This window comes from Manacus vitellinus, unplaced genomic scaffold, assembly GCF_001715985.3.
Source record: "Manacus vitellinus isolate BGI_N305 unplaced genomic scaffold, ASM171598v3 scaffold_4_pilon, whole genome shotgun sequence".
Taxonomy (NCBI): Eukaryota; Metazoa; Chordata; class Aves; order Passeriformes; family Pipridae; genus Manacus; species Manacus vitellinus.
Window position 1 is genome coordinate 35,042,581 of NW_021940604.1, and position 26,642 is coordinate 35,069,222.

The window sequence follows — 26,642 nt, forward strand, 5'->3', positions numbered from 1 at the left end:
GATTATGTGACCAATACATCTGTTCTAGAACAAGCAGCAGTCACAAGTATTGAGGCCATGTTGCTGAGAACACAGCTGCGTTGGGCAGGACACGTCTCCAGGATGAAGGACCACCGCCTCCCTAAGATCTTGCTTTATGGTGAACTTGCCGCCAGCTGCCGCATGAGAGGAGCCCCGAAGAAAAGATACAAGGACTCCCTGAGTCATAAATCATCTTTTGTAAATTATGCAGTTTCTTCTGTTTAGTTCACCGATTTGTTACTTCTTCCCTCTAAGGGTAGAACTTCTCCCTAACTTCAGCTTAAGTCAGGCATCCTAACTAACCTAGCATCAAAGTACTCTAGAAAGGAAATATAAGACACATCAGAGATTAAACACCTTCTGCATATGTCCATGGGTTTTAGAAAAGGGTCAGCTCTTCTCTGTAAAATTCTGTTTCATCTGCTATTAAAAAAATTAGATGAGACAAATCTGACCTTAATTGACTAAAACTCTGTCTGATGAAGTAGCTTGCATTAAGAAACTGTCTATCCACAATACAACTGTAAACTATTGACTAATATTCAATTACAGAAGCAGCACATTTGCCTTTGGCGAACATTCCCATTCAAGCATAGATATATGTAGCACAAGAGTATAAAATAGTCAGAAATGTAAAAAATTCAGCATTTGCTTTGAGTGTTATTAAACAATTTTATTTCCATTTTTTAAGTAAAGCAAAATAAGTAAATACACCAATTATAACACACCTGTTATGCTGAGCTATAAAGAACATATATTGCTATCATTTGTAAGCTTTCTATAACAACTCAGAGTTTAAAGAAATTGTTTTCAATTGTTGACATTTTTATTGATTGCATTGATGTCAAGTGGAGGTAAATTACATGAGCAGTGAAGTTCAGTTATGCACTAATTCAATACAACTACATAATAACTGTTGATGAGCACCCACCCAGAGCAGAAGTCTCAGCAAGACCAATTAGCTGCTTGCCAATACTGCCAAGGTTTAGGGGGTGTAGCCTGCATTCTAAGTCACAGAACCTGTGCAACTTCCATAAAGATTTTAGGCTGCATTTTGCAAAATCCCTTACAAAGTGCACTTGCTTAGTCTGCAATTCATCTTAAAACAGTAACAGTTTTACTTGCCCCTTCAAAATAATTCTCTAATTATTTTTTATAGCCTGAGTTAAAAACAAATCAGTTTATCATTAAAGATTTTTCTTAGATCATTTTAAAATATTTTCTTGTAAATGAGACCATACGATTGCTTTCCTTCCAAGAATATTTGAAAGAGCTTCTAAAATAACTGAATAGTGATGAATTTGAGGAAAGGCAAAAATGAAAATAAGAAAGGCACATTCAAAACAGAAAGTAAGAAAACAAAATAAAATCTAATCATTAATTATGTCACACAACCATATAACTTGATAGCGTGGAGATCTGAAGTGCTCTCCAGAACATCTAATCCATTGCCCCATACAGAACAACTATGTTTCACACAGATAGCTTCCAGTTATCCCAAAGATAAAATAGATTCATATACTAAAACTCCATAGAAACTATTTGACACTAGAAAGAAAGGGACAAAGTGAAAGCTGTTTGTCAGTGGCAGCCAAGGTTTATCCAGCATCAAGGAACTGATCAGGAGAAATATGTTCAAATAATCCCAGATACCAGATGGTCACCCTTGCTACAACACTGTGCTTTTTATGATAATTATTCCCATACAAACGCATCACGGGCTCCCAAACTTTCCAAACTAAAGTTCTATTTTATCTAAATCAGCCAACAATATACAAACCAGGAATCTAGGAGAAAAATTTTTCCAAATTTTCTTCAGAGAACTGTTCGCTTTGTCCACTTTCTGAGGCCAATTCCAGCTGTTGCAAAGGAATGCAATGTAAAAAAAACCTTCAGAGAAATCTGATGCTGAAAACCATGCATCCCTGCAGGATAAAAAGCCTACCAAACTTCCAAAATAAATACCTTCCTTCCCTCAAAAATAATACAATATTCATTTAGCTTATCTTTTCCAAATATCTCAAAGTGTCACTGTTTGAACCTTAAAGATAAGTATGTCAGAAGAATATTCAAACAAAATCCAAACTGACTTGTTTGATGATGACTGGGCTTGACAGACCAGTTGAGAGTTAATTTAGGTAGTGAAAGATGTTAACACAATACATAGCAAAAGCATTCCAGTCTCATATGGTCACTGCAGCTTTTCATATTGACACAATAGCTGCTAGGCACGGAGTTGGATTTGGGTGGGTTTTTTTTCAGAAACGCTATCACTAGTTTTCCTTTCTTTCCACCATAATATTCTAAATTAATTAGGAAAATTAGTTATGTAAGAACAGACTAGCCTATGCACTTCTGCCAATACATTTCATTCAGGCCACTGGCTACTGTATAAACAAAAGCCAGTACGACCTTTAAACTAAATCAAATGGCTAACACAGGGTTGATTTTTTTTTGCTTAGAGGGACTCCCTAGTACCACAGAAAGATCTATAAAAGCTGATTTCTTCCTTAAATCCTGTATGATTGCAGGAATAAGGCACAGTAGGTATATGATCTGCATAGCAATGTAAGCACTTTTAGGCAGGGCAAGAAGGCAAATCTACAGAAACGTGATTCTGCAAGTGCAAGCCAGTCAGCCTAACATCAAGTTCCTGTAAAGGAACATGTTGAAAAAGTGAACATGGGTTGAAAACTGTCTGGATCAGTCAGGTTCAAAGTGAATCTGGATTAGAGGGACAAAATCCAATTGGTAGCTGATTAGTAGACATATTCCTCAGGGATCAGTGTTCACAAACAGCTTTATTACCAACCTTCACGACGGGATGGAGCGCACACAGCAAGATTACACGTGATGCCAAACTAGGGGGAGAAAGGACTGATAAGCTGGGACATGGAACAGCTACTCAGAGGCACCTCGTGAGATTGACAGAAGCAGAGAATGACAGAAAAACAGAATGACAAGCACTTCATGAAGCACAACAAGTGCTGCACCCAGGACCCAAGCACCCTGACCACCAGTGCAAGCTGGGTGCAGTTGGCTAGAAAGTAGCCCTGCACAAAAGAAGCTAAAAATCCTGCTGAGCAATGAGCTGCACAGTGCTAACAAGTCCAAGATCATACTGGTTTTAAAGACTTTGCTTTCAATGTCTTTTTTCTTGTGGTTTTGTAAATCATATTTCTTACATGACACAAATATAATCCTTATGGGTTAATACTACAACTGGTAGTAGTTTTCATCTAATGACTTCTTCCTCAGCTCTCACTGTCTTTTCTTTCACATATTTAGACTCTTCATGGATTTTCATTTAAAAAATAGCTTAGAAGGTTAGGAAAAGAAAACAGATAGGCTAAAGTCTGACAGATACATTTTTGTCTGGGTTTTTTTTCTGCTTTAAATGAACACTCTTGTGCTAATGAATCATAACACATAACCCCTGTTCATCTATATTAGTTCAAAAGAATAAAAGCCAAAAATAATTGGCATCAGCAAAGATTTTGGATTTAAAGAGAGTGAGCACAATATATTCCTTGTGTTATGCCTCTGTACTGTACTAGGAACTCTGTAATATTCCATCATTACAAAATGTGCTTGTGAAAGAATATAAAAATAGGCAAACAAAATAAAGACCAAAACACTCAAGCTCAGAACACACAGTGCACAAAGTACATTCCCATTGTATTTACCCAGTCATTAGCTATCTGTTTGCATTGTATATGGGGAAGTGCAAAGTAAACCAGAAAGCCTGCTTGCGTAGTCACTGACATCAGGACTGTAGGGTTATTAGACACTGGACAACCTTTTGCAAAAAGCTTTTATGATTTGAAAACTTTCTAAAATAACAGATATGGGTTTATTGTGAGAACTGAGACAAATCTAAGCCCTCGCTGCCCTGCTTTCTCTAATTAACATTCTTTGCTATGATGGGCACAGTTCCAGGCATTGCATGACAGAGGCACCAAACATTCATGCCTTCTGCTAACATAATACTCTTGAATTTCAATATACGATACTTTAAACCCCATAAATGCAGAGTACAAGATTATGCATTCCTTTGTTAATCAAAAGCCATTATTTCTCTCCCATGCCCATCGGCAAGGCACATAAAACTAGAAGGAAGAGTGGCCACAGCTGCGAAAATATCCCCAAGATCTGCTAATGATCTTCTAGAGAGCTACTGCTCGCATTATCAAGTACAAATGAGAAAGCAGTGAAAATGGCCCAGAAGAACAATAGCATGAACACACCCTTTTCAGCCCAAAAGAAGCTATGAAGCAACAATATCCAATTCATATTCATTTTTAGCACCAAACACAGGTTCTTTAGCAGAAAAGCTACCCTAAACTTGTTGGTTTTGCAAGCACCAATATGACAGTTTAGCAGGCTACCCTAACCCTGTAGTTTTTGTAAGCACGGTAAGAGAAGAGAATGAAAGCAGCATGTTGGCACACATCTTCCAAAAATTAGTTTTCCCTATAATTTTTTATTATCTTAAAAAACATTTTGTTGAAATGGACAGGAAAAAAAAATCATTTATATAGGAAACTTAATGTGATGACTTGCCATAATTATTTATGATTGACGTACACCAGCAGTTCAGCATCATTCACGTAACTTAGTCCAGTTGAAATCTAAGGAAGAACAAAACCTCCCCCAAAAAACAAGAGAAAAATTTTACAGTTAAAAAAAATTAGGAGTTACTCTTCCATTTTGGAAGCATATCAAAACAATATTTATTTCACTGTTGATTTTCAAACTTGAAAATTGTCAGTAAAATCTGCACCCATATTTCTCCATTCTTTTTACCTTCTGATTTGTGTACCTTAAGGTTTCAGAAAGAATAAACATTGCCACTTCATTCAGAGGAGATAAAAAGGCATGTTACAATATAATCGATTTTAATCCCTTCAGTTGCAAAACCAAAATTAATAGTAATTTAAAAACCTTATCTCAGCCATCTTCCTCAACTGTTTTGTGTTTTTAACATATCTACTGCTAGTAAATTGTAAAAGAATTAAAAGCAAACACAGATTAGAATATTTTGCAACTGACTGGAGAAAGCAGTGAGGCTGCCTGGAATACAGCCAGGAATTTGTCTCTATGCCTTTGCAGAAACTGTCAGTTTCAAGGAATAAAACTATTGCACAGTGCAGCTATTTCCAAGCAAATTGTAAGGCTCCAGCAATTGAAGTGGTGTAAATGACAGTTCTGAAAGAGAAACGGGGTTTCCTTCAAGCCCTCAACAGATATCAAGGGGGAGAGGGAAAAGATAGTACCTTTGGGTTTTGTCCAAAATGATGCTGTTATGCTCTATTCAAGAGCATATTTAACACATTTGTAATATCCAGTAAGACTCCACTCTAGCCAATAAATTTGTACCAGAAGAGATTTTAGTTCTGACAGAAGGGTTTGGGGTGGTTTTATACTTTGAACAACCTTCTTTGTCCTGGCATTTGTGGCTGCTCAGGTTGTACTTTCGCCTCTCAGGGAGAACATGCTGCATATCATTCCCTATGGATTGAATAAACTTACAGCATTTTTAAGATGCTTTCCTCCCTTTGCTTGTGATGAAGGGGAAAGTAAAGGAAACATACATGGGTTTAACTCAGTCACCACAACCAAATAGCTTGTCAGATCTGTGCATCCAGTAAACCATGAAACACAGCCTTTCCTAATGTTATCCCACAGTCAGAGATTTTCAGTCTTTCTTCCTGATGGTTTCAATCAGCGTTTTAAGTGTTTACTTTCACTGTGATACCAGCTGTGATATTAATGTTGTCACATTCAGTCAGGAATAGAAGTCACCTATACATTGGCCCTTATGTGTTTCATAATTTATTTCAGCCTTGTTTTGAAACACTGCCAGTCACCGGCTCTATTTATATGCCTCAGTGCTACTCAACCTTAACTACTGCAAAGCAGGACCACATTAAGATACAGATTGTGCAAGCACTGATAATTAGCACTCATACCTCTTATTTTCTGAAGTGCCAGGTAACTGGCAAGGCAGAGAGTACTTCGTTCCCAGCTGAAGCCAACACGATACCTGTTAGCATGCTAATAAAGGACTGGGATCTCACACTTGCAATACATTTCAAATGTTGCAAAAGGCTTTTCAAGTCAGGTTACTCTGATTTACTTCCACAGGTGTAAGTGATCTTCATCGTATTTTTAGCAACAGGCCCAGCTCATGACTCAGAGCAGGACTAACTTACGCAGAACCACATCCCACTGTAGAGCACTAGAACATATGTAAACAAGCAGGTTTTTTTTCTTTTTCTGCAGAAAATATTTTAAAGTGTCAGTGAGGAGGACTTGTTTGTAATAATATAAAATATAAGCACAATAAATACTTAAGGGTTGATTAAAGAAAAACTACCCCTGTAATTATAAAACTGTGTAGCCTATAAAGCTTCAACCACAAACCAAAATTCCATTTTATTTAACATTTTAAAACTATTTTATTTAAGATATTCTACATTTTTATTTAACTACCAGGCTTCAGTCAGATTAGAGAATATATTTTCTTTTGCAATACATATTTGTATGCTTAGAAATACAATTTATTCTGATCATAGTACTAGCACTGGAATGCAAATTTCAGTAGCAGAATTTTCTTTCATCTTTAATTCAAGTAGTAGCATGTACTACCACAACTCAGACCAGAAATTCATTTCTGCAATATGAAGTCACTTGGCTGCAAGAGTTTCAACAGTTTTCATAGCACAATTCTTGTATGTATCAGTATAATCCTGTATTTAAAACTGATATGTAGTATTTTCTTTGAAATTAATATCAGCTAATTTTATTATGTCATCTAGAATGTATTTACCTGTGATGTTCAGCAAAAGCAATAATGAGTAACAGCCTCACCAATTATAATTCAATTATTTCTGCTTACTTTTTGTTAGACTGTCTGCACACATTAAATACAAAATATATGAACAGTTTAACAAAAAAAAAAAGAAATCTGTTATTTTATCACAGTGGATATTCCTCCATCCAAAAAATTTTATATGCATGGTAGAGATTATTACATCTGCATCTTTTAATTCAATCAGTTACTGAAAAAGCAATGTTTTTAACCACAGGAGGCCCAAATTATGTACTCACATCATCACAGAAGTCAGACAACTTTCTGCAAGTTAAGCAATTAAAAGGTGCACATCTCTGACACATGAAAACTCTGAACTCAGCATCAAAAGATGACTGAAACATAGTCTGCAATAATTCTCAGCTATCTTTTTTTGCAAGGCATCCTACCCATCAATAATACTTGCTCTGTGGTAAGTTCAGCCCACAGATAAGGAAATAAATCAGACGGAAGGACATGAAAAGTAATTTTTATTCCAAATGTTAATTTTATCCTTATTTCAAAATAAATTCTCAATACATTACCATAATAGATTTCTGCATTTATTAGCATTATACATGTGCAAGACAAGTATCAATCTCTGTCCCTGGGGAGCCGAATTCTGTCACTTAAATTTATAAACCATGATACACACCACCATTAATCATGAAAATGCTGCTGCCTTAAGAAATAAGATACTCCCAAATCTACAACCCATATTAAGAGAACCCTTTAAACCACACAATTTCATATTTTCTTATTTTTAAAGCACTCTAAGTTTAAAGATGCTCTCAAGCCAGTAAATAATGGGCAGATATGCACAGAAAACCTTACTCCTTTTCAGTCACACAGTTATGAGGGCAAAGCTGCTGTGTAAAATCCAGATCTCTCTCAAAACGTAGAAAAGCTTCTTTATAGAGTTTTGAAATGCTGGCTCTGCCGAAGTTAACTAAGGATTTGTTGATCTCAGTGGTTCAATCACCCTTGACGCAAAAACTTCAATACCCTTCCTTTTTCTTTCAGTACTTTCTTAAGAAAAAGTATTGCTGTGATTATGGCATTTTTCTCTTTATTTCTTAAGCAGATGACTTATGGAGCATCAACTTTAAAAGGAAGAACAAGGAGATATTTAGGTTAACTTTTTCATAATCACTCTGTTTTTCATTAATGAGAAGTTCTAAGAGAAAGAAGCCAGCAGGAACATTTCATTAAGCTTCAGGACAGATGTGGATTTTTTTTTTTAAGTCAGTCCATATATTTAGGTAACCAAATACAGACTTCTCAGTCTAACTACATGTACCTTATAAAGAAAAAAATCCCCAAACCAGACAACTTTAATAAGGAAGCTCATAGAAAAAGGACTGAAAAAGGGAGACTGCAGAGTCTCACAAATAGCCTTTAAAACCAAAGGTTAAAAAAATAAAATTATATTTTCTGACTCTCCATGACAGACCGATCATAATTGTGGCATATGTTTCAGAGGGTTGTGTGATGTCCAGAAATGCATTGCATTGCCTTTCATAACTTCCAGTAATGCAAGACACACCTCTAATTGTTAATTTGTATTTTTGCTAATGATAATGAAGACTCCATCTTTACTGCAGCTTTTATCCTTTCCTGAGGCATGGGTGCAGTTTTGAACTGAATTATTGTGTCGAGGAACCTTGAGTCCTCTCAAAAAATGCACTAGAGCTTAAAATAAGTGTGTCCAAGTTACAAATTTACTCTAATACTTGGCTGCTAAATAGCTTCATTTAGGTCTTCTAATATACAATAACCACTGGATATTCATGTAATATGAAGTACAAAGCCATATAGGATTCTGATATAATATTGCTGAAATCAACAAAATTAGAGAAAAGTTCCCTCTCTAGAACATGCGGTGACATTTTTTTATATATAATCTATCAATAATTTATTCCTAACACTGTAATATTAGAATACAGTCTTGGCATTTTCTTTCCTTAAAGATCCTGAAATTTTTATTTTTATTCATTGCAAGGTTATTCATCAATGCACAGGACAACTAATGCTGTTGCCTGAACGAAAGAAGGTAAAGAACTCGAGGTTTCCAATTCTACACATGTGCAATCAGTTAAACAAAAAAAGGTGCCTCTTAGGGCCAACTATCCTCTCCGCACACTGTCATGTAAAAGAAGTGGAATACAAAAAAAACACGTATTCAGAATGAAATCTTAATTCCACAGATTTCATCACCAGGGCCTATATTTTCACCGTGGGTGACTTAGAGCCAAGTTGACAATGCCAGAGACACATGGGAAGTGGGGGATATGGTATCCAGATAACAACTGAAATCTCTGCAACTTGCATTTCCTACCACCTCCCAGATGACAAGTTAGGGGTTTTTTAAATATTCCTTTGAGTAAAAACACACATTTTATCTATATTCCTTCCTAATCTCCATCAATCCAAATGTAGGACAGCAGTTTCTTTAAAAAGTACAGAAGAAACGGTATCTTTTCACCAGATGATGGGAAAGAGTGAAACACTTCTGTGCTTCCTGCTTCAAATACGCATCCGAGATCAGACAAAGTGTTAGTCATTTGTGCATGCTTAGTCCTTCTGCAAAACACAGCTGGGTGATGAGCACAGCACTTGCTGTAACATGGACAAAAGGCACTTCTTCAGTGATCATAGGGAACAAAATATTATTTCCAAGCAAATGTATCTTAGGAAGAATTTCAGCTACAGCTACACAGACCAACTTTTCCACAGTCAGAAACTTCCATATGAAGATTCATAAAAGATGGGTTTGGCTCTTTGTAGAGCAATTTTTTCACCATTTTGAATGTTGTTTTATAAAATGATTGCTTCAGTGTTTGGTACAGAGGAAGCAGCCCTTCCTTCCTCACTCAGTCATGTCCAGCATTAAATCCTCACTAGCTTTCTCTCCTTGTGAGACAGCTGTCTGTAGAATGATTTGCACTATGGGTGCCTAGAACTTTTTTTCTGCTTAGATGTTCACTGTTAAACATGGTAGGAGTAACAAACATTTCCAGTGGGATGTAGAGAGATGCCAGTACTGCCACTGCTCTTTGAATAAAGCTGCTGTTCAACATCCCACTGTGGTAGCAAACAGCACAACTACATAAAGCATCACAGGCACTGCCAATATACAGCATATTAATTATATGTACAACTAGGAGTATCTCATGTTCATTCTCTTATGCTGGTGTTACATATATTATAGACCTTTATCAGTCTAAAGCCTTGTTTCAGATAAGGCCATGGGAACAGAGGGACATGGAAGGTTCTGTCCTAGTGTTGTCATTTGTCTCATGTAACTGACTGCAACTTTCTTTTTCTCAGGAACTAATTCCAGGCTTATATCTACTTATCAGGAATTCTTAAATTACTTTAATCACCTTTGTAGCTTTCTAATTGTAGTGTTTTAACTGCTAGATCCCTATATGATAGCACTGAATATGTGTCCATTTACATTCAAAAGGACTATCAGACAAAAAAGACTATTCAACAATTATTTCATCTGTGCCTACCTAAAATATCATAACAAAACTCAGCATCATCATAACTTATGCTACAGTCATATGTCCAGACTTGAGGCTTTAAGCCAGAGTGACTGTTGGGCACTGACTAGCTGTGCCTCTCCCCAGGGAGAGCAGGCAGTTCCCTTCTCAAGGAAGCAGCAGAAGTTCCTAGAGTAGTTCTTCTAGGTAGTAAAACTGCACTCTCCATTTTCTCTTCTTTATTAAAGATCTTAAGGTAGCCAACAGCAACACTATAAAATTCACAGTGCTCAGAAAGTGCACAGAACCACACAAGAGTTCAAGAGGCTCTTTTCACATTCCCTCCTACAAATACATTCACCACAGAACTGAAATAATTTGATCCTGCATGCATACATAAAACATCAATAAATACACACTGTTTTACAGGCCTTTTATGTCTTAATTAAACCTTCAAGAAAATTTAAAAAGCAATGTTCCTTATATACAGTATTTTGAAAACTTCACTGAGCCATTACCATGCGAGGATAGATTTTTCTGTTTCATACTGTAAATTTCCCTTTTTCCTCATAGATTTTTATATGCCACAGACCACTCCTCTCCAGTCACACTACTCTGAACTATGTCTCTTTCTCTAAACTAATGGTCTAGCCAGACCATTTCCAATGGACATATCAAAATATGACAGGCCAGGGAAAATACAGAACAATATACTTGCATGAATCAGCACTCTACAACCCCAAACCAACCCACTAAAACAAATTTTTAAGTAAATAAGACAAGTTACTGACTGTCTGCTCCAAAGAAGTAAACCTGACACAAAGTGCAAATAAAAACCTCCACATTATTCTTTACCCTGGCTTGCCAGGGTGCCTTGGCACATATTAAGTTGCTATACCTGTGGCTAATAAGGATTCTAGCATGCCATTGAAGCATTTTGAGAAATGATGCCAAAAGTCGAGTGAATTCAACCACCCAAGGAGGTTTTTATAGCTCTAAAGCACTGGAAAATAGAAGAAATGTCATTACCACAGTTTTACAGGGGACTCCTGCTAAACTGCTGTTCAAAACACTTACTTGGAGTTCTAAAGCAACTCATAATTTATTGGGAGGAACAGATAACGTCAAACAAAATAAAGCAAGTTAAACATAGTATTGTTCAGTTTTCAAGCAGAAGAGAGGTTAAATATCCTTGAGTTAGTAGTTGCTTTGCAGAGTTGCCTTACTCTAGAGTCCTACCACAGATCATCTTTTATCAGACTAGAGTGAGAATTTCAAAGAACTGTAAAGGTATTTTTTTTACTAATTTTCATTAAGCAATGAGCTGGTGATTTGACATGGTATAATAAAAAGGCCTGCTGGGTAACAACTTTAACATGAACCCAAAATTGCTGTAGGAAAGTTTATAGTTTTGATGTCCTCCTAAATCAAAATTTCTTATGTTTACATAACAAATCACTGCATTCACAGACCAGAAAACAAACACCAGATATGCAGTCCACAGAAGGTTTTTTTTGCTCTCCTCACAATGTGGAATAAAACCATCTCATTTCTATCAGCTCCATGGGCTATCAGAAATGTAAATGTTAGAATCTCAACATGATTCTAATTAAAGCAGTTTGAATTACAATTGTAAATGTATACTGTACCTTAGAGTAAGTATATACACAAAAAAGTTCCTTCCATTAGAAGAACAACTCCTAACAGCTAGAAAGATGAAAATGCAAATGGGAGAGAGTGTACAGCAAGGAGAAAATTTTAATTCTGCCTCAGTGACCATGTTTTTGGTCTTTTTCAGAATTAGCATTTGGAAGACCAAACACATTGTTCAAAGTTATAAATTACAATGAATGAACAGGGGTGCATCAGCAAGACAATGATGCTGGAGGTCCAGCCTCAGGCATGTGAACATTTGTATGCCAAATTGAATATCACAACATGGAAAAAATGTCATCAGTGAATACACTAAGAGCATACTTAACACTATACACTTGACTGATTAAGGTGAATCAAACGCTGAGCTTGTTCAGTAGTTAAAACTTTTGATTTCACCGAACCACAATGACTCTCAGCATATTCTGCCACTTTACCACCTTGTATTGCCCTGAGATAAACTTGTGCCTCTTCAAGAATTTGCATTAAAAGCAATTAAAAAGTACTTGGCTGCATACTTGTGTACCCCACCAATGTAAGGAAAAAGCAGTTCAGACAGGAGAAGACAAACAGGGTTGGATGCATCTCAAAGAAATGCTGCCCTCTGCCTAACACACAGTACAGCTGAAAGTGGGACAGGAAAGGGTTATTTTGCTTCAGTGCCAAAAGCCATTTTTCAATACATTACCTGAAAATAAGCAACTCTATAGAAAGCATGTAAATTAACCATTAGCTTTAAAAATGTTCTTTTCTCAGTTGAATGCTTTCCTAAAAGGTGTCTATCTTGCTGGTCATTGCCTATCAGAAATGTCTTCCTGGAAAAGCATGCACTCTCAAGCTGATCACTGCCTTGAGTTTTCACTGCTCCATCCATGGTGAGGTTTTCACTGGCACACACCTGTCATCCTACCACCCTTTCCATCAGTGAACTCTGATCCCGTAGCAGCAAAGCTGGCAAGTGTAGCACACTCCATGAGCCAGTATTTATTTCCATACAGTGGGAACAGCCCCTCAAGACCTTACTGCTTGCCTTGTTCTCTCACTTATTAAAGACTGCTAATGAGACAGTACTAACTGTGTCCCTCTCTTTCAGTGCCTATGGAAACTGCCAAGCTCCTGTCTCATTTTTGCCTCTACCTCTCTAGTGATAAAAAAGAAACAGTTTTAGCTCTCATAGCACATGGGAAAAGCTACCTCCAACTCCAATAATTTTTACAGAGAACACACCCAAAGACAAGTAGATAAGGCACACTCTCATTGTGCAGAAACCCATGTCCAAATCAGTGCCACTGGGATTCATGTGTGGGTTAATAATTTGCTACCAGAAGCACATGCCACAAGTAGCTGACTGAAACATCACCTGCAGGCAGGACATTGGTTCATGTTCCCTCTCAACCAGAGGATGAGACTGTCCCCAAAAACAAGAGGAGCAAGTGTGCATGAGCAGCCCCATGGCTGGGACATGTCTTAGCCCACATGCCCACTCTTGCATGGACCTCTTCATTAACTGTTTCACAGAAGCTGAAAAGACTTCAAGTTGAGCTGCAGATGAATAGGACATTTTGATTTTTGTTATGTCTAGAGACTGGACTAATTGGACATGTAAACATTCAGTGTTTACAACTTTAGAGAGTGTGTTCTGGGGCTGATTTTATGAAAATCCACCACAATTTTTGAGCACTTCATTTTCCAACTTGAATGTTGTTTTAGGATTTGGGGGTTGTTTGCTTGTTTAAATAAATGTATTTGGGGGTTTTACACAGTACAGAATACTGTGTGTCCCGTTTAATATTTGGCTATATTGAATTCATTAAATCATTTTTCTCTGCTCAGTACTGAATTTTTTCCAAAATAGAGGAACACAACATTCCCTTGTAGACTGAACTGATGACATATACCAGTATTACAATAATTTTCTGTTTGCATTTTAGAGAAATTTGTTCCTCCTTATGTTCACAAAAATTAAATAAGCATGCAGAAAGCCTCATGGGTAAATCAGACTTTATGACATGATAACATCAAACAAAATGTCTTAAAAGTCCATTCATCCTGTGCTGCATTTTTTGCAGTTATAAACCAAGACATCAGTATGGGTCATAGTATCAGAACATGAGATAAATGAAAATTAAGATACTTCTATGCAGTGAGTCAAACTATAATAAGAGACTTTTGTGTAACATCCAAACCAATTTTGGCTTCAATGAGTTAGTGTGGAGAAAGTCCAGGCACCATCCTGTGAAAGGCACTGATTGTTAGATTTTGATTTCCTTTTAAAAGTGACACAGATTGAGAAAAATGCCACCTCTGCTAGACAAACTGAAACACAAACCTGGTCTCACAAATATTTTGGAGTTCTGCATTGCATTCACTTCCTCAAAACACTGCAGAGAACCATGGAGGACTGTCACAGGTTCATTGGGAAATTCCACCTTAATTTCTGCTCACAAGAAAACTGAAATAATGGAACTATTTGGAATATCTCAACATCCCAAATTCTAAAGACATATAATGCCTTTAAAGAAATAATTTTTCATGGACATATGAAAAACGATTCAGGACAAACATTCATAAAGTGCTTTGATGGAAAAGTGAAATTTTTTCACTAGAACTCCATAAAATAATAGTTATTTAAGACAGTTTCAGCCAATATAATTTTATTTTAAATGTTCATACTGATGAAATTACTGAATTTTGTTACTGTTGTTGTTTTTGTTTTGGTACTTTTTCTCCTGTAGTAATAAAACTGCTGTGAAACTCTTATGTCTTTGAAAGGTATTCCTAGATACACTTACTTTTCCTCTTCCTGAAATGCTTCTCACAAAACCAGCTCATCTAATAGTTTCTCCTAATGTCACAATCCAGCAGAAAATTACACCACTTATTGGAAACTAGGCCTTATTTTGCTGCAGGAGGAGGAAATCTAAAGCACCACTGATCAAACAGTCCAATATTATTATACTCAATTTTTAGATACAGAACCCAAGATTTGAAAAAATAGGATCATGTAACTCAGCCTCAGAAACAGGTTATTTTATTGAATTTTCTTGGTCCTATCATCTGATTCATACCAATCTTTTGGAAGACTGATACCCCTGCATAATTCTGAGAAGCACACTGAGTCCTTTGGAAGGGCTCAAAGGGACAAATTACCAGGCAATAAGAAAAGAAACTACACCACTAAGACAGAAACCCACAACTAAATCAAAATTGCTTTGTTCCTGCAAGAATGACAAAATGTTCCTTTTCACATCTGTGCAACCCTCTACAAAAAACAATGTGCTGACTAGCTAATTTATAGGCAGCCATGACCTTTACCAGGTCAGCTATCAACTTTATATCCTGTGCATTTCTTGTATTTTAATAACAGCACATATTTCCATGGTGCATTCTGCTATTATGTCATCGATGTACACAAAAATCAAAATTCCTCAATGAAATTTTAAATTCCTTAGATGAAAACATTAAAAATTATTAAGGTATTTTCTATTTTTCAATATTTTATCCATTATTTGTAGAGAATGGCTAGAAACCACCAAGACCTTTCTGTGACATATATTTTCTGTATTTGCAAGATCAATGCTAAAGGGTATGTGCTAATTCCCTACATTTATCTCAGCCCTATCAGAAAATAGTAACCAACAAATTATTGTAACCATAACACAACTTTCCCTTTTATCCCTTTATATCTCAATTTTCCCATATCTATGCCCCTCCAAACCACCTCGATTCTCCACCTCTCCCCAGTTTTGGTTCCTCCTCTAAAAATCCCATAAGTCTTGCATGATTCCAAAACTCTTCCCCTGCACCACCTATCAAGTCTCAAATGCTGGCAGGCAGCAGCCCTACTCAGACTGCAGAGTCATCAAAGTGTCCCTTACTCCTGGTGCTGGCTGTCTCCACCCTGGCCCATGGGGCTGAGGCTGGTGACAGCCTTTGAAGGAGCTGAGCTGGGGGCTCCATTTCCCAGACTGAGTTATTTGGGTTCCCCTGCCTACTGAGCCACTGGGCTCCTTTGTGTGTATCTGCACGGGCAGCTGAGCTTTTTATCACACAACAGAGTCTACTCCTACTTCCCTTTTTCAGCCCACTTATCCCTCTCTGAAAACATCCTGTTTCTTTTTTTTCCCCCCTTTTTTTTATTTTTGTTTTTCTAAAACAGACACAATTACTGGATTTACGCTCCTTTGTATTACAAGTGATTAATGTACTGATGAATTCCACACCTGATTCTTCATTATTTTGTAAGCAACATCTCCGTGGGCCTTTCTCCCAAGGCTTCTCAAACTGTGCTCCAACCATATGCCTTAAGCAAAAGTTTAATGGCTTCTCTACTGAACATGACATTTTTGCAAGCTTTTATACAGAATACAATCAATTTGGAATATTAACTGTGGCTGTATTGAATTTATCCTAACATTTGTTGCTCACTTCAGACTACTTGCTGAGATCACATACAAAACACCGGAACAAAGGGCAAAGTCATATCATGTAGAGTTTTAACCACACCATCTCATCTTGTTCTTAGTTTTATATGTTTGAGCAGAGTAAAGACTACTTAGTGCAATAATATGCCCCTTTAAAATATTCTGTATTCAACACAAAACAAATCTGATTTAATATGCTCTCCAAACACTGCTTTTAATCTCACACAAGAAAAAAGAAAACTATTCCATGTAGTTTTTTCCTACAGTTCATGAGTGAAAGCCATCATTTCCATTTGTACTCTTTTCCTTGAAGTGTACATCACCATGAAGTGTTTGTGACTATTAACTTCTAAAATAACCTATGTACTTTAATTCACCTTATTTCTATGACAAGAGACCTCACAGCAAGGATGGAATAACAATATGGAAACTAACCATCTAATCCAACTGGACACACTTTATTGAAGTACTATTACTTCCATGTGTAAGAGGAAACTAAAGCCAAGTGCAATCGCCAATTTTTGGCATTCCCAGTATAGATTGTATCCAGCAAAAGAGAATTTCACTTTTTGTTTTTATTTTTACAGCACAGTGATATTAGACATATGGACTTGACCATTTAGAGATCGCGTTTTTTAACTGAGCAGGAAAGGCAAGGTCTTTATTATGCCTAAAGCAATACTGTTCTTTAAAAAGTTGTAATGTTTTGTAAATATTATTCTAATATCTTTTGCAGTATTACCTTTAAAGTAATTCATATCAAAATTTTACTATGGATGATAGAATCTTCAAGAATGGATATACAGCGTAACGAGAATGCAACCAAAACACAGACTCGGGTCAACCCATTTATATGACAGAAACTTGTCATGGATAAATTCAATCCCAACGAGTTATATTCCAGTTTATTCTGAGGGAGCACATGTGATAGATTAACTAATATTTCTCAAGACAGAAAGCCTAGTTTCCTAAGAAATATGAATATAAAATTATGAGTAACTGTAATAAAACAAATAAATAGCTCTTTACTAAAGCATTTTAAACTTTGTTTTCTAAATAAGAGATAATTGCCAAGATATATCTGTGATGTGAAAAACAACACCAAGATGGATCAACTGGGTAAGTAGCTTTGTCAGTGGAAGTGTGAGGAGATTAAAAACTCATGTTGTAGTTTAGCAATATATTGGGCATCCCATGCTCTTCCAATTATATTTACTGATAAGCTTTTTTTCTTTTCAGCTCAACTTTTTTCTTGAATACATGCTTTCTTTTGTTATATCAGTAAATTATGACATCACTAAAGGGCTTAGAACAGTTTTCTCCTCAAGTGTAAATAATAACATAAGACACTAAAAGACAGCCTCTTTCGGTTATTTCACATTTTTGTAAGAATTTTTAAAATATTATCACTTTCTACACTCACATTTGGCAGTACCTTGGGATTTTATTAATCATAGTTTAATCGAAGAGAATAAGTATTAAAGAAAGGAGGTCAAAAGGTCATAGGTAGGGACAACTTCCACTAGATCAGGTTGCTCAAAGCCCCATCCAGCCTGGCCTTGAACATTTCCAGGGACGGGGCATCCACAACTTCTCTGGGCAATCTGTGCCAGTGCCTCACCAGCGTCACAGTAAAAAATTTCTTCCATATATCTAACCTATTTTCCCCTCTTCCCCTGAACTTCTCCTCTTTCAGTTTGAACCCTTTACTCCTTGTCCTGTCACTACAGTTTCTGATGAAGAGTCCCTCTCAGCTACTGGAAGGCTGCTATGAGGTTTCCATGCATACAATATTTGATTCTTAACAGAGAAAAACATTTTGATAGAAAAAATTAATTACCTTAATATAATGATGTTAAAATTAGTACAACTACTCTTTAAAAAAAGTTGTACCACAAAGCTCAAGAAACATAGTTTTCTGATTCCTTATGCACATTTAATTTAAAATTACATTCCCAAAATTATTAACTCTATTCCTTCCTACAAAAAGGTTGATTCCTAAGCTTTAATTACTGACCATACAGTTTATATTTTATGAATTTTAGAATCTCATGTCTCTCTAGTCCTATAGAGAATACTCAGAAAATAGTTATCAGGTGGTGATGGGCACATTTAGTTTAATGTTTCTATAACCCAGTGTCATTGGTGTGCACATAAAAAAAATCAAGGTAAGGAGAAAATCTGTATGCTGGTACAGATATAAAACACAACAGAAAGCTTAAAAGGACTTTTAAGGAAGCCTAATCCTCCAGAAATAACTGGTACTGATGTACAGCCTTTCAAACCTGTTCTGACCATACAAGCTCAACACGTGTGTCAGCACCTCAACTACACATGAACAACTTCTGCAGACTCCTTTCTTTTAATCAGGTCTCTGAATACGATGTGTAACCCCACGTTATACTGTACTGGATCTGAGTGCTTTTTCTGTGTCTGATTTCAACACTGCTAGAATGTATTTTTAAGAAGCTTTAGGGATAAGTGTATCAGGAAAAGAAAAGTAAATCAAAAACAGATTATACATAAAGATTTTTCCTCCACATCTGACAGTGCATTCTCCCTGCTTGCAGTGAAAGTTAAATTTGTAGCTTAGCAGGCACTATGCACAGTGCCTGGTAGGTAGATGATTTCTCAGTTGTTCAGATAAAGAAAGGTAGGCATCCACAAAACTGAAATTTAATAAAAATGCAAAACTTTTAATGTAATAATAAGTATTTCTTCTATAAGTAAACATACTCAGCCATGCAGAACACTTAAAAACAAATAACCTCTGTACCTGAACTGTGGAACTGATTTCAGATGCAAAACCTCCTGTCAAGGGAGCCTCATGGCTAATCAGCAATCGCCCAGTCTTCGCCACTGACTGAAACAGAAAAACAAACCCCCAAAATGTCATCAAATTACAACTCTTATGATTTCTTACTTGTTCTATTTGTGGAACATATGAAATATGGGACATTATTAGCAGTGTTAGAACATAGCTACTTTTCCACTCTTGCATTTCCAGTGAAAGAAAAATTATCCTAAAAGACTAAATTGAGTAATTAATAGGATGGGTTTATATTTACTACAAAAAATGTTTACAATTTCCATTCAATTTTAAGCAAATATCAAAAACAAAAATTGAATCCACTGTATATAAATTTACACTATTAATGCAAACTGTAACATTCCTGAAATAGAATAAAGAATTTTAAAAAGTAGTCCATAAAAACTTGAATCCTGAAAATACTGAAAGATGCACATACAAAGAAATCCTTCACTGATATCTCTGCACAGTCAGTTCCTATATTCCTATGAATTGTAGCTATTCAGAAAGTAAAACTGTTAAATAAAAATTTCAGCAAGAAAATACATGGATTACTGCTCCTTATTTAAGTTTTACATGGCAATTAGAAGCAACATTTTCTAATTTTACATCTCAATGTTTGTAAAATCTTTACGTGATATAATTTACAAATAAATATATAGCATATAGAAGGTGATCTAAGCATCTTTAATCAAAAAACAAATCTGTGTCCATTATGCAACATAACAATGAAAGCAAAATATTTTTAATCTGATGGGAATATAAAGCTTCACCACACTCAAATATCTTGATGGTTATTGCAACTACACACTAAATTGCCTAGAATCAAACAGTATCAGATACCTTTGGTCAGAAATACAGCAGCAAAGTCTCCAATTCCATAATATGCATTTTAAAATTAATATACTAATAAGGTGCATTAAAAATTTTCATAAACTTTTAGACATGCACACCAGAAAAAATCTGATTAATGTGTATGTTAATCTTTCAAGAACAGTTACAGTCTGATATTTAAGATAAGTACATAGTGTACTGCTGGTGCACCATTAGTCATCAAGTGGAAAAGCCCAAGACAGCACTATCTTATTATATTTTCTGAATACTGTGATCTTTAGTTTAATGTCTACACCAGCACAGTCTCCAGTTGGGCAGCCCTGTGTTATCTGTGTAATAGAATACACAAAGACAATGCCTTAATAATGCAGCTTTCCCTCCGATTCAATATTTTTCTAATTCTTTTGCTCTTCTAACAATGACTCAATCAGTGGCTCAGAGCAGCTCATCCACAGATGTGCTGGCAACTCACAGGCTACAAACATGATCCATATACTGTACTATGAAGTGGTTTGACAACATTCAGAGCTAAACAAGACAGAAAAAGGCATTTCAACACTTGGAAAGTAATCCAGTTACATAGGCCGATTTCTTTCTTTTGCCAGCACTGGAAACTCATACTGAAAGAGCAGAGGCATTACCTGTACTGTAAATCTGTCCAATACATCAAAACACTTCAATGAACAAAACTTATGCTCCAGTTTTAAGTTGATATGATAAAACTGATACAATCAAGTACAAGTTGCCATGGTAAAACTGATACAACTAATCAGTGTAAAAGTTCAGGGGGGTTGTTTTTGTTTGTTTGTTTTTAAATCCTCCTACTATCATTTTAAAGAAAGATTCTGTTGCATTTATTTATTCCGAGAGGTTCACATTTTGATATGTTACAAACTGTCTTTAAAGTTACAGATTTCATTTTTCAGAATATAGTAGTATGAAACAGACACTCTTAGAAAGCATATAGGAAAATTCACATGTGATCACACCAGTAATCCAGCAGTCCAGCATCTTATCTCTGGAGATAACTCAGTGTTTAGGGAAAAGTAAGAATAGGGCCTTCAGTGTGTTCCTTCACCATGTCTCAGCCTCCAATTATTTTCACACCACCAGTTTCCTGAATCCAATATGGTCTCTTGCAGTAAATAACTTGTAACTTTTATTTCAACTGTTCTCAAACTGGAGCCATGTACAATCAAAACAAAAAACTAAACATAGCAAAAAAACAAGCACCACACAACAACAACAACAACAACAAAAGAGTAAAAAAATAATCTCTTTTTGGAAACCTGCCTCTACTAAAAGATAAATCCTGGGTTTTATATACGATTCCCAAGGTCTTCAAGGACCCCTTGCCTGCAGGAGGTTGTTAAGAGAGAGCAAGCAGCTGTGATCACCAAGCCATGCATACAAATAGCTCAGCCCTGCTAGAACACAGTATATATATATATATATATGACTCCTGATACAAAACCATGCTATCATAGCTTCAGTGCTTTTAGTATCCACCCCAGCTTGTTCAGGGACAGCATAGATACCTGCACCACATTGCACAATACTGAAAAAAAAAATTCTTCTAATGGTTAAACCAGATTCAAAGTGAGCAGGAATGAACCACTATGCTGCACTGCAAATAGCGCTGTAGACTTTAAGTAAGGATGTGAGTATTGTGATTACTAAATTTACAAGCTCCACACATCAATTTCTACTTTGCATTAATGCCGTGTTCCTAAACTACAGTGAGTCTTTCAGAAAGACATGCAATCTTAATTACAGTATTTCCAGTGTTTGTAAATGCATCACACCTCTTGGTAAGTTCTTCCAGTGCCTAACTCCCTTCCCTGTACAATTTTGCACCTTATTTCCAAACTAATTTGGCTGACATCAACTACAAAGCTGCTGATTCTTATTATATCTGTTTGCTAGAAGGAGACCCTATCTATGATCACATTTCTGCTCCCACATGAATATGTTAAGACTATGATCATATGGTGTCAACCACAATTTTGATCGGCTTAACAGCCTGAGCTCTAAATCTTTCAGCAAACAGCACATTTCCAATTCCTTCATCATTCTTACTCTACCCTGAATCATCTCCAGATTCCTATGTCCTTCTTGAAGCACACCCATCTGGAACCAGCATTCCAGATTTTCTCAGATCCCCACCAAATACAGAGATAATACAGCCTCAGTATTGCAGCTCTTAGATGTATGAGGCCTTTCAGCCAAAGCATGATAACACAAGTCCAGCTTTAACTAACAACTGCGATTCCCTGTTCTTGGGAAAGAGGGTTTTCTCCTTAAAGGATAATTGTTTCCTGGAATAAAGATGGAAATATAGTGTGCATTTATTATTTCAAGACACAACATTATATTTGGATGTGCTGAAAAATACATTGTGTGTCTGAGCCTAGCTCAGTTAATGAGCTTATCTTCTCTTTATCAGTAACTGAGTGACTATTTTATCTGTTTATTCAGCTGTTTGTTGTCTCTAATCTTTTATCAGTAACAGTTTTAAATGTTTTCCATATATGTGATGGAAATATTAAAAAAACAGGTTCAAAATCCAACTTTGTAGGACCTCGGGACTTTACTATTTCCATTCACAAACACTGCCCTTCTATGCCATACAGTTGAAGCCAGCACAGCACTAATGCCCTACTTCTCAAACTATGTTAATTTGTTTTGTGAGTGCTCAAACAACTGTAGATCATGAACTGTAGGTCATGTATTTCTAATTATTTTTTAATAGCTCCTTCTTCTTTGATAACTTCTTCTTCCTAGTTTATGGATCATTCTTCCTAATTGATCTGGTACAGGGGGTTTTTTTGTGGCAAAACTGTTCCATAAGGTATCAGACTAATAAATTCCTGGCCAAGAGGTACTTTCATTTAGCAAACATTGGGTCTTTGTATGCCCTTTTAATTTTAATTATGTTATTGTTTTTTCTATCTTAAAAATGACAGTACTATACATTAATAGCAGCAGACAATAGCAACAGATGTGGTTTTTTTAAACACAATTTTAAAATATACATTACAATTTTAAAAATATATATTACCATTTAGAAGCATTTCAGTCCATACAACTTAGAAGAAAGCCTGATGAAAAAAACCAACATTTTCATACACTGGTAGTGTTCTAGAATGGCTAACTTATTCAATTTCTTTATCTTCAAATGAAAATTTAATCTTATTTCCTGGAAGCAAAATAGTTAATCAGTTAAAAGCGAAAATTTCAAAACTAGCTGCTATGCATTCTATACAGCACAGCAGACATGGTTAAAGATTATTTGCAGATATCAATGCTCTTCTATAAAGAATTAATTTTATTTTTAAACTCTATTGCAAAACATTAGTCCCTGTTAGTTCAAATGAAGCCATAATTCAACCTCCAGGATAACCAAAGCCCAATGTTCAGAAAACTATTTACAGGCCAAATAATTGTAGCTCAATCACATCATCAGGTAATGGTGTCCTCAACTTTCAAAATTAATGGGAAATATCACTGCAATAAAACTGGACAAAACAGTGTTAAATCAGCACAGTGTAACAAATTGGCCAGTATAGAATCCTACTGCTTTATCCTCTTTTAAAAAGGAGTGTAATCTTTTGTTTGGATTACCAAGAGAAAAGGACAGCCTTTCAAAGAACAATGTATTTTGTCCCCTCACAACCAGACACTTGCATTTCTGTAAGGGCTTGATTCTCCATTTCATCAGCATCTCCCCTCTGTCTTCCAAAACCCCAGTCTTTACACTTTTTCTTACCTAAGTAAAAGATGAAAATTTTGAAATGCATTAAGATTTTGAAATTCTGCAGCTCATGTAGAGTGCTTTTGAAAATGTATTTTCAAAGAATATGGTATGGCTTAAGATTGGCACTGATAAAAATGTTCCTTCTGTATATCCACAAACAGAAGTTGTTGCTTTCTGATCTCTGAAGTCCAGATGTGCTTCTGAGGGCACTAAGAGATTCTGTAGGTATATCACTGTCTCAAATTAAATGAAAACAAATTTTTTTTTGGCCATCTTTAGTAACATACCAAAAAGGGAAGTCAGAGGCAACATTCAGGCATTTAGAAAGTACAGCTCCCCTTTGTGTCATGGTCACTCTGTGCTTTCAGAGACAAATTCAGATGATGCAACCTTGGGTTTTCAAAAGCGAAAGGTCCTACCCTGCTCAGAACCTCCTGTTCCCAACCCATCCCCCACATCTCCTCAACACCCACGTGGCTATCGGGAAAGCCAGCTGAAGGGGATAATCTGATTTGTGCTGTACAGTTAGCACAAAGCAGCAAACACCACCTCAGAGACAGATGTAGAGATGGGAGGTAGATCAGGATTCACTCACAGAAACCTTTAGTAGTGCTCTCTCGCTCCAGGAGGCAACAGAGACCCAGGTTATGGCACATCACTCATCTCTGCTATATCCAGTCATTAGAGAAGAGACTCTATACCTTCATACTATTAAATCAACCCTAAAACAGAACCAGACACCAATATTGACTATACTTTTCCACCTCAATTTAATTGCCATGACTGTTTTACCTTGGTGTCATTCACAACGACAACAACTGACATTGCATCAGAGCAAAAGGCTAATGATCACTCTGATAAGGAAATGTAAAAAAAAAAACCTAACAAATACTTTTGAGGTGCACTCTGAAGGTTTTCTGAACTGCAACCCAGCATTTTTGCAGTGAAGCAGCTCAGTACATTATTTTCAACTTCCCTGACCACACTCTTAATCCAAGAGTTTCTATAATCACTTTTCTGTTCAACTCTCAATTCATCACATTGGTCATTTTCTCCCTTCCTACAGGCATCAATGGCAGAAAAAAACCAACACAAGTGTGGCACTTCCAGGCACTTTGAAACCTAAGTGCTGACACTACCAATAACATTCTCTGCCCTTACTTAGGAGAAAGCAGTCAAACCAAAATGAGTTTGATGGTACACTGCATTTAACACTACTACTCTCCACACATAGCAACACTACTACTGCCAGCATAACCAGCTGCTTCACTAACATAGCAACTGCCTTTAAAGAAATTATCAAAGTCAAAATTTTATTATAAATGGTTGTTATTTTGTCACAATGGCAAGTTGCCTATTTTCTTTAAGAAGAAAATCTTGTTCTCAGAAGAGAAAGATTTTCCATCTCTTACAGAAAAGGAATTATTTTGATGTTCACTTTCCCATTTAAATTTTTCCATACTTTCGATTTTTTTCTTTAAAGACCATAAAAACTTTCTGCATAATTGAAAAACTAGCTTCCCACAATAATTTTTTAAAAGTCAGCAAAACTACTGAAATTGCATTTGTATTGTATCCTATTTTGCACTAAACATGTATGAAGCAATTATAAAAACGTATAAAAATGAATATTAATAGATATGTGCTTTTACCAAAAACAAATCAGAATATGGAAGCCATAAAAAAAAAAAGACAGTAAAGTTTCATTAAATGCCTTGAAAAACATTCTTCATTTTCATTTTTAGATCAGCTTTAATGAATCTTTACTTGAAAAATATAAAACCTGAGGGAGGCTACTTTCCTTAACCCATTAGTTCTACTTTTCCTTTAATGTTTCAATAACAAATTAAATTGCATAGCAGCATTCTTGGTACCGAACACCATAACCACAGGAATAGAAATAAGAGCCCAAATTTCTATTCAGCACTTCCCACAGAGAAATATGTAACATAACCTGCCAGATGTATCACTGAGGATTACATTTACTTAGCACACACAGATCCATAGGATGACACATCCCATATACTGACAATCTTAACGAATGCAGTTATTCCATCCCCAGTTTACAGATATCCCATTGTGGGATCTCTGGAAAACCAGATCCTCAAGCACCTTTTTTTTTTTTTTTTTTTTTACTAGGGTCCTAAGAGAAGGAATGGGGAATAAGTTGTATCCTATTGGCCTGGACACAAGAAAGTTGTAGCTTTCAAATGACCATGTTCTAGTTTGCAAATTCTAGCCACCAGTTGCCCATGACTGCCTTGTCCTAGAAGCAAGAAAAGCTAGAAATAGTATTTTTTTAAGCTCAAACCAACCAAAAAAACCCAATTCTTCACACTGAAGAAAAAATTACTTAAAAGAAAATAAAATAACATCTGGTGTGGGTTTCAACTGAACTAAATTCTCAGAGAAGGAAAATGAGAGAGGTTTCAAATGTACTCTATCACTCTATCACTTCCAAAAGTTGACTGAAATTCATTTACTCATTTGTCAGTAAAATCAAGACAATTCAGAAATAAACAAATGACATGAAAAACCACTATTTCAGAACATACAGGTCAACAGCCCAAAGCATGAATGAGATGTCTCAACTACTGATACAAGACAGTCAGCCTTACGCTCCTTCTGTTAATATCCTGTTAAGTATAACAAACATATCACAGCATTGCAACTGTATAGCAGGCAATCCTAGCTGAACACTGGCAACAATCTACATAGATCAAAGATAAGCTACTTGGAAAAGATGTTATTTTTATTCCATCACTTATGAGGGCCATTGGTCAAAAATCTTTAACCAAAACTT

General features: G+C 36.0%; 1 protein-coding gene across 5 annotated transcripts in view; it reads right to left on the reverse strand.

Annotated features, from left to right (window-relative positions):
- The window catches only part of BCKDHB (branched chain keto acid dehydrogenase E1 subunit beta), a 142,394-nt gene that overhangs the window by 61,950 nt on the left and 53,802 nt on the right, over positions 1-26,642 (reverse strand). For all 5 annotated transcript variants that reach the window (XM_029962689.1, XM_029962691.1, XM_029962687.1 and 2 more), the window contains exon 8: positions 19,216-19,302. In XM_029962689.1, the coding sequence (XP_029818549.1) occupies positions 19,216-19,302 (87 nt within the window). The remainder of the gene's footprint in view (positions 1-19,215; positions 19,303-26,642) is intronic.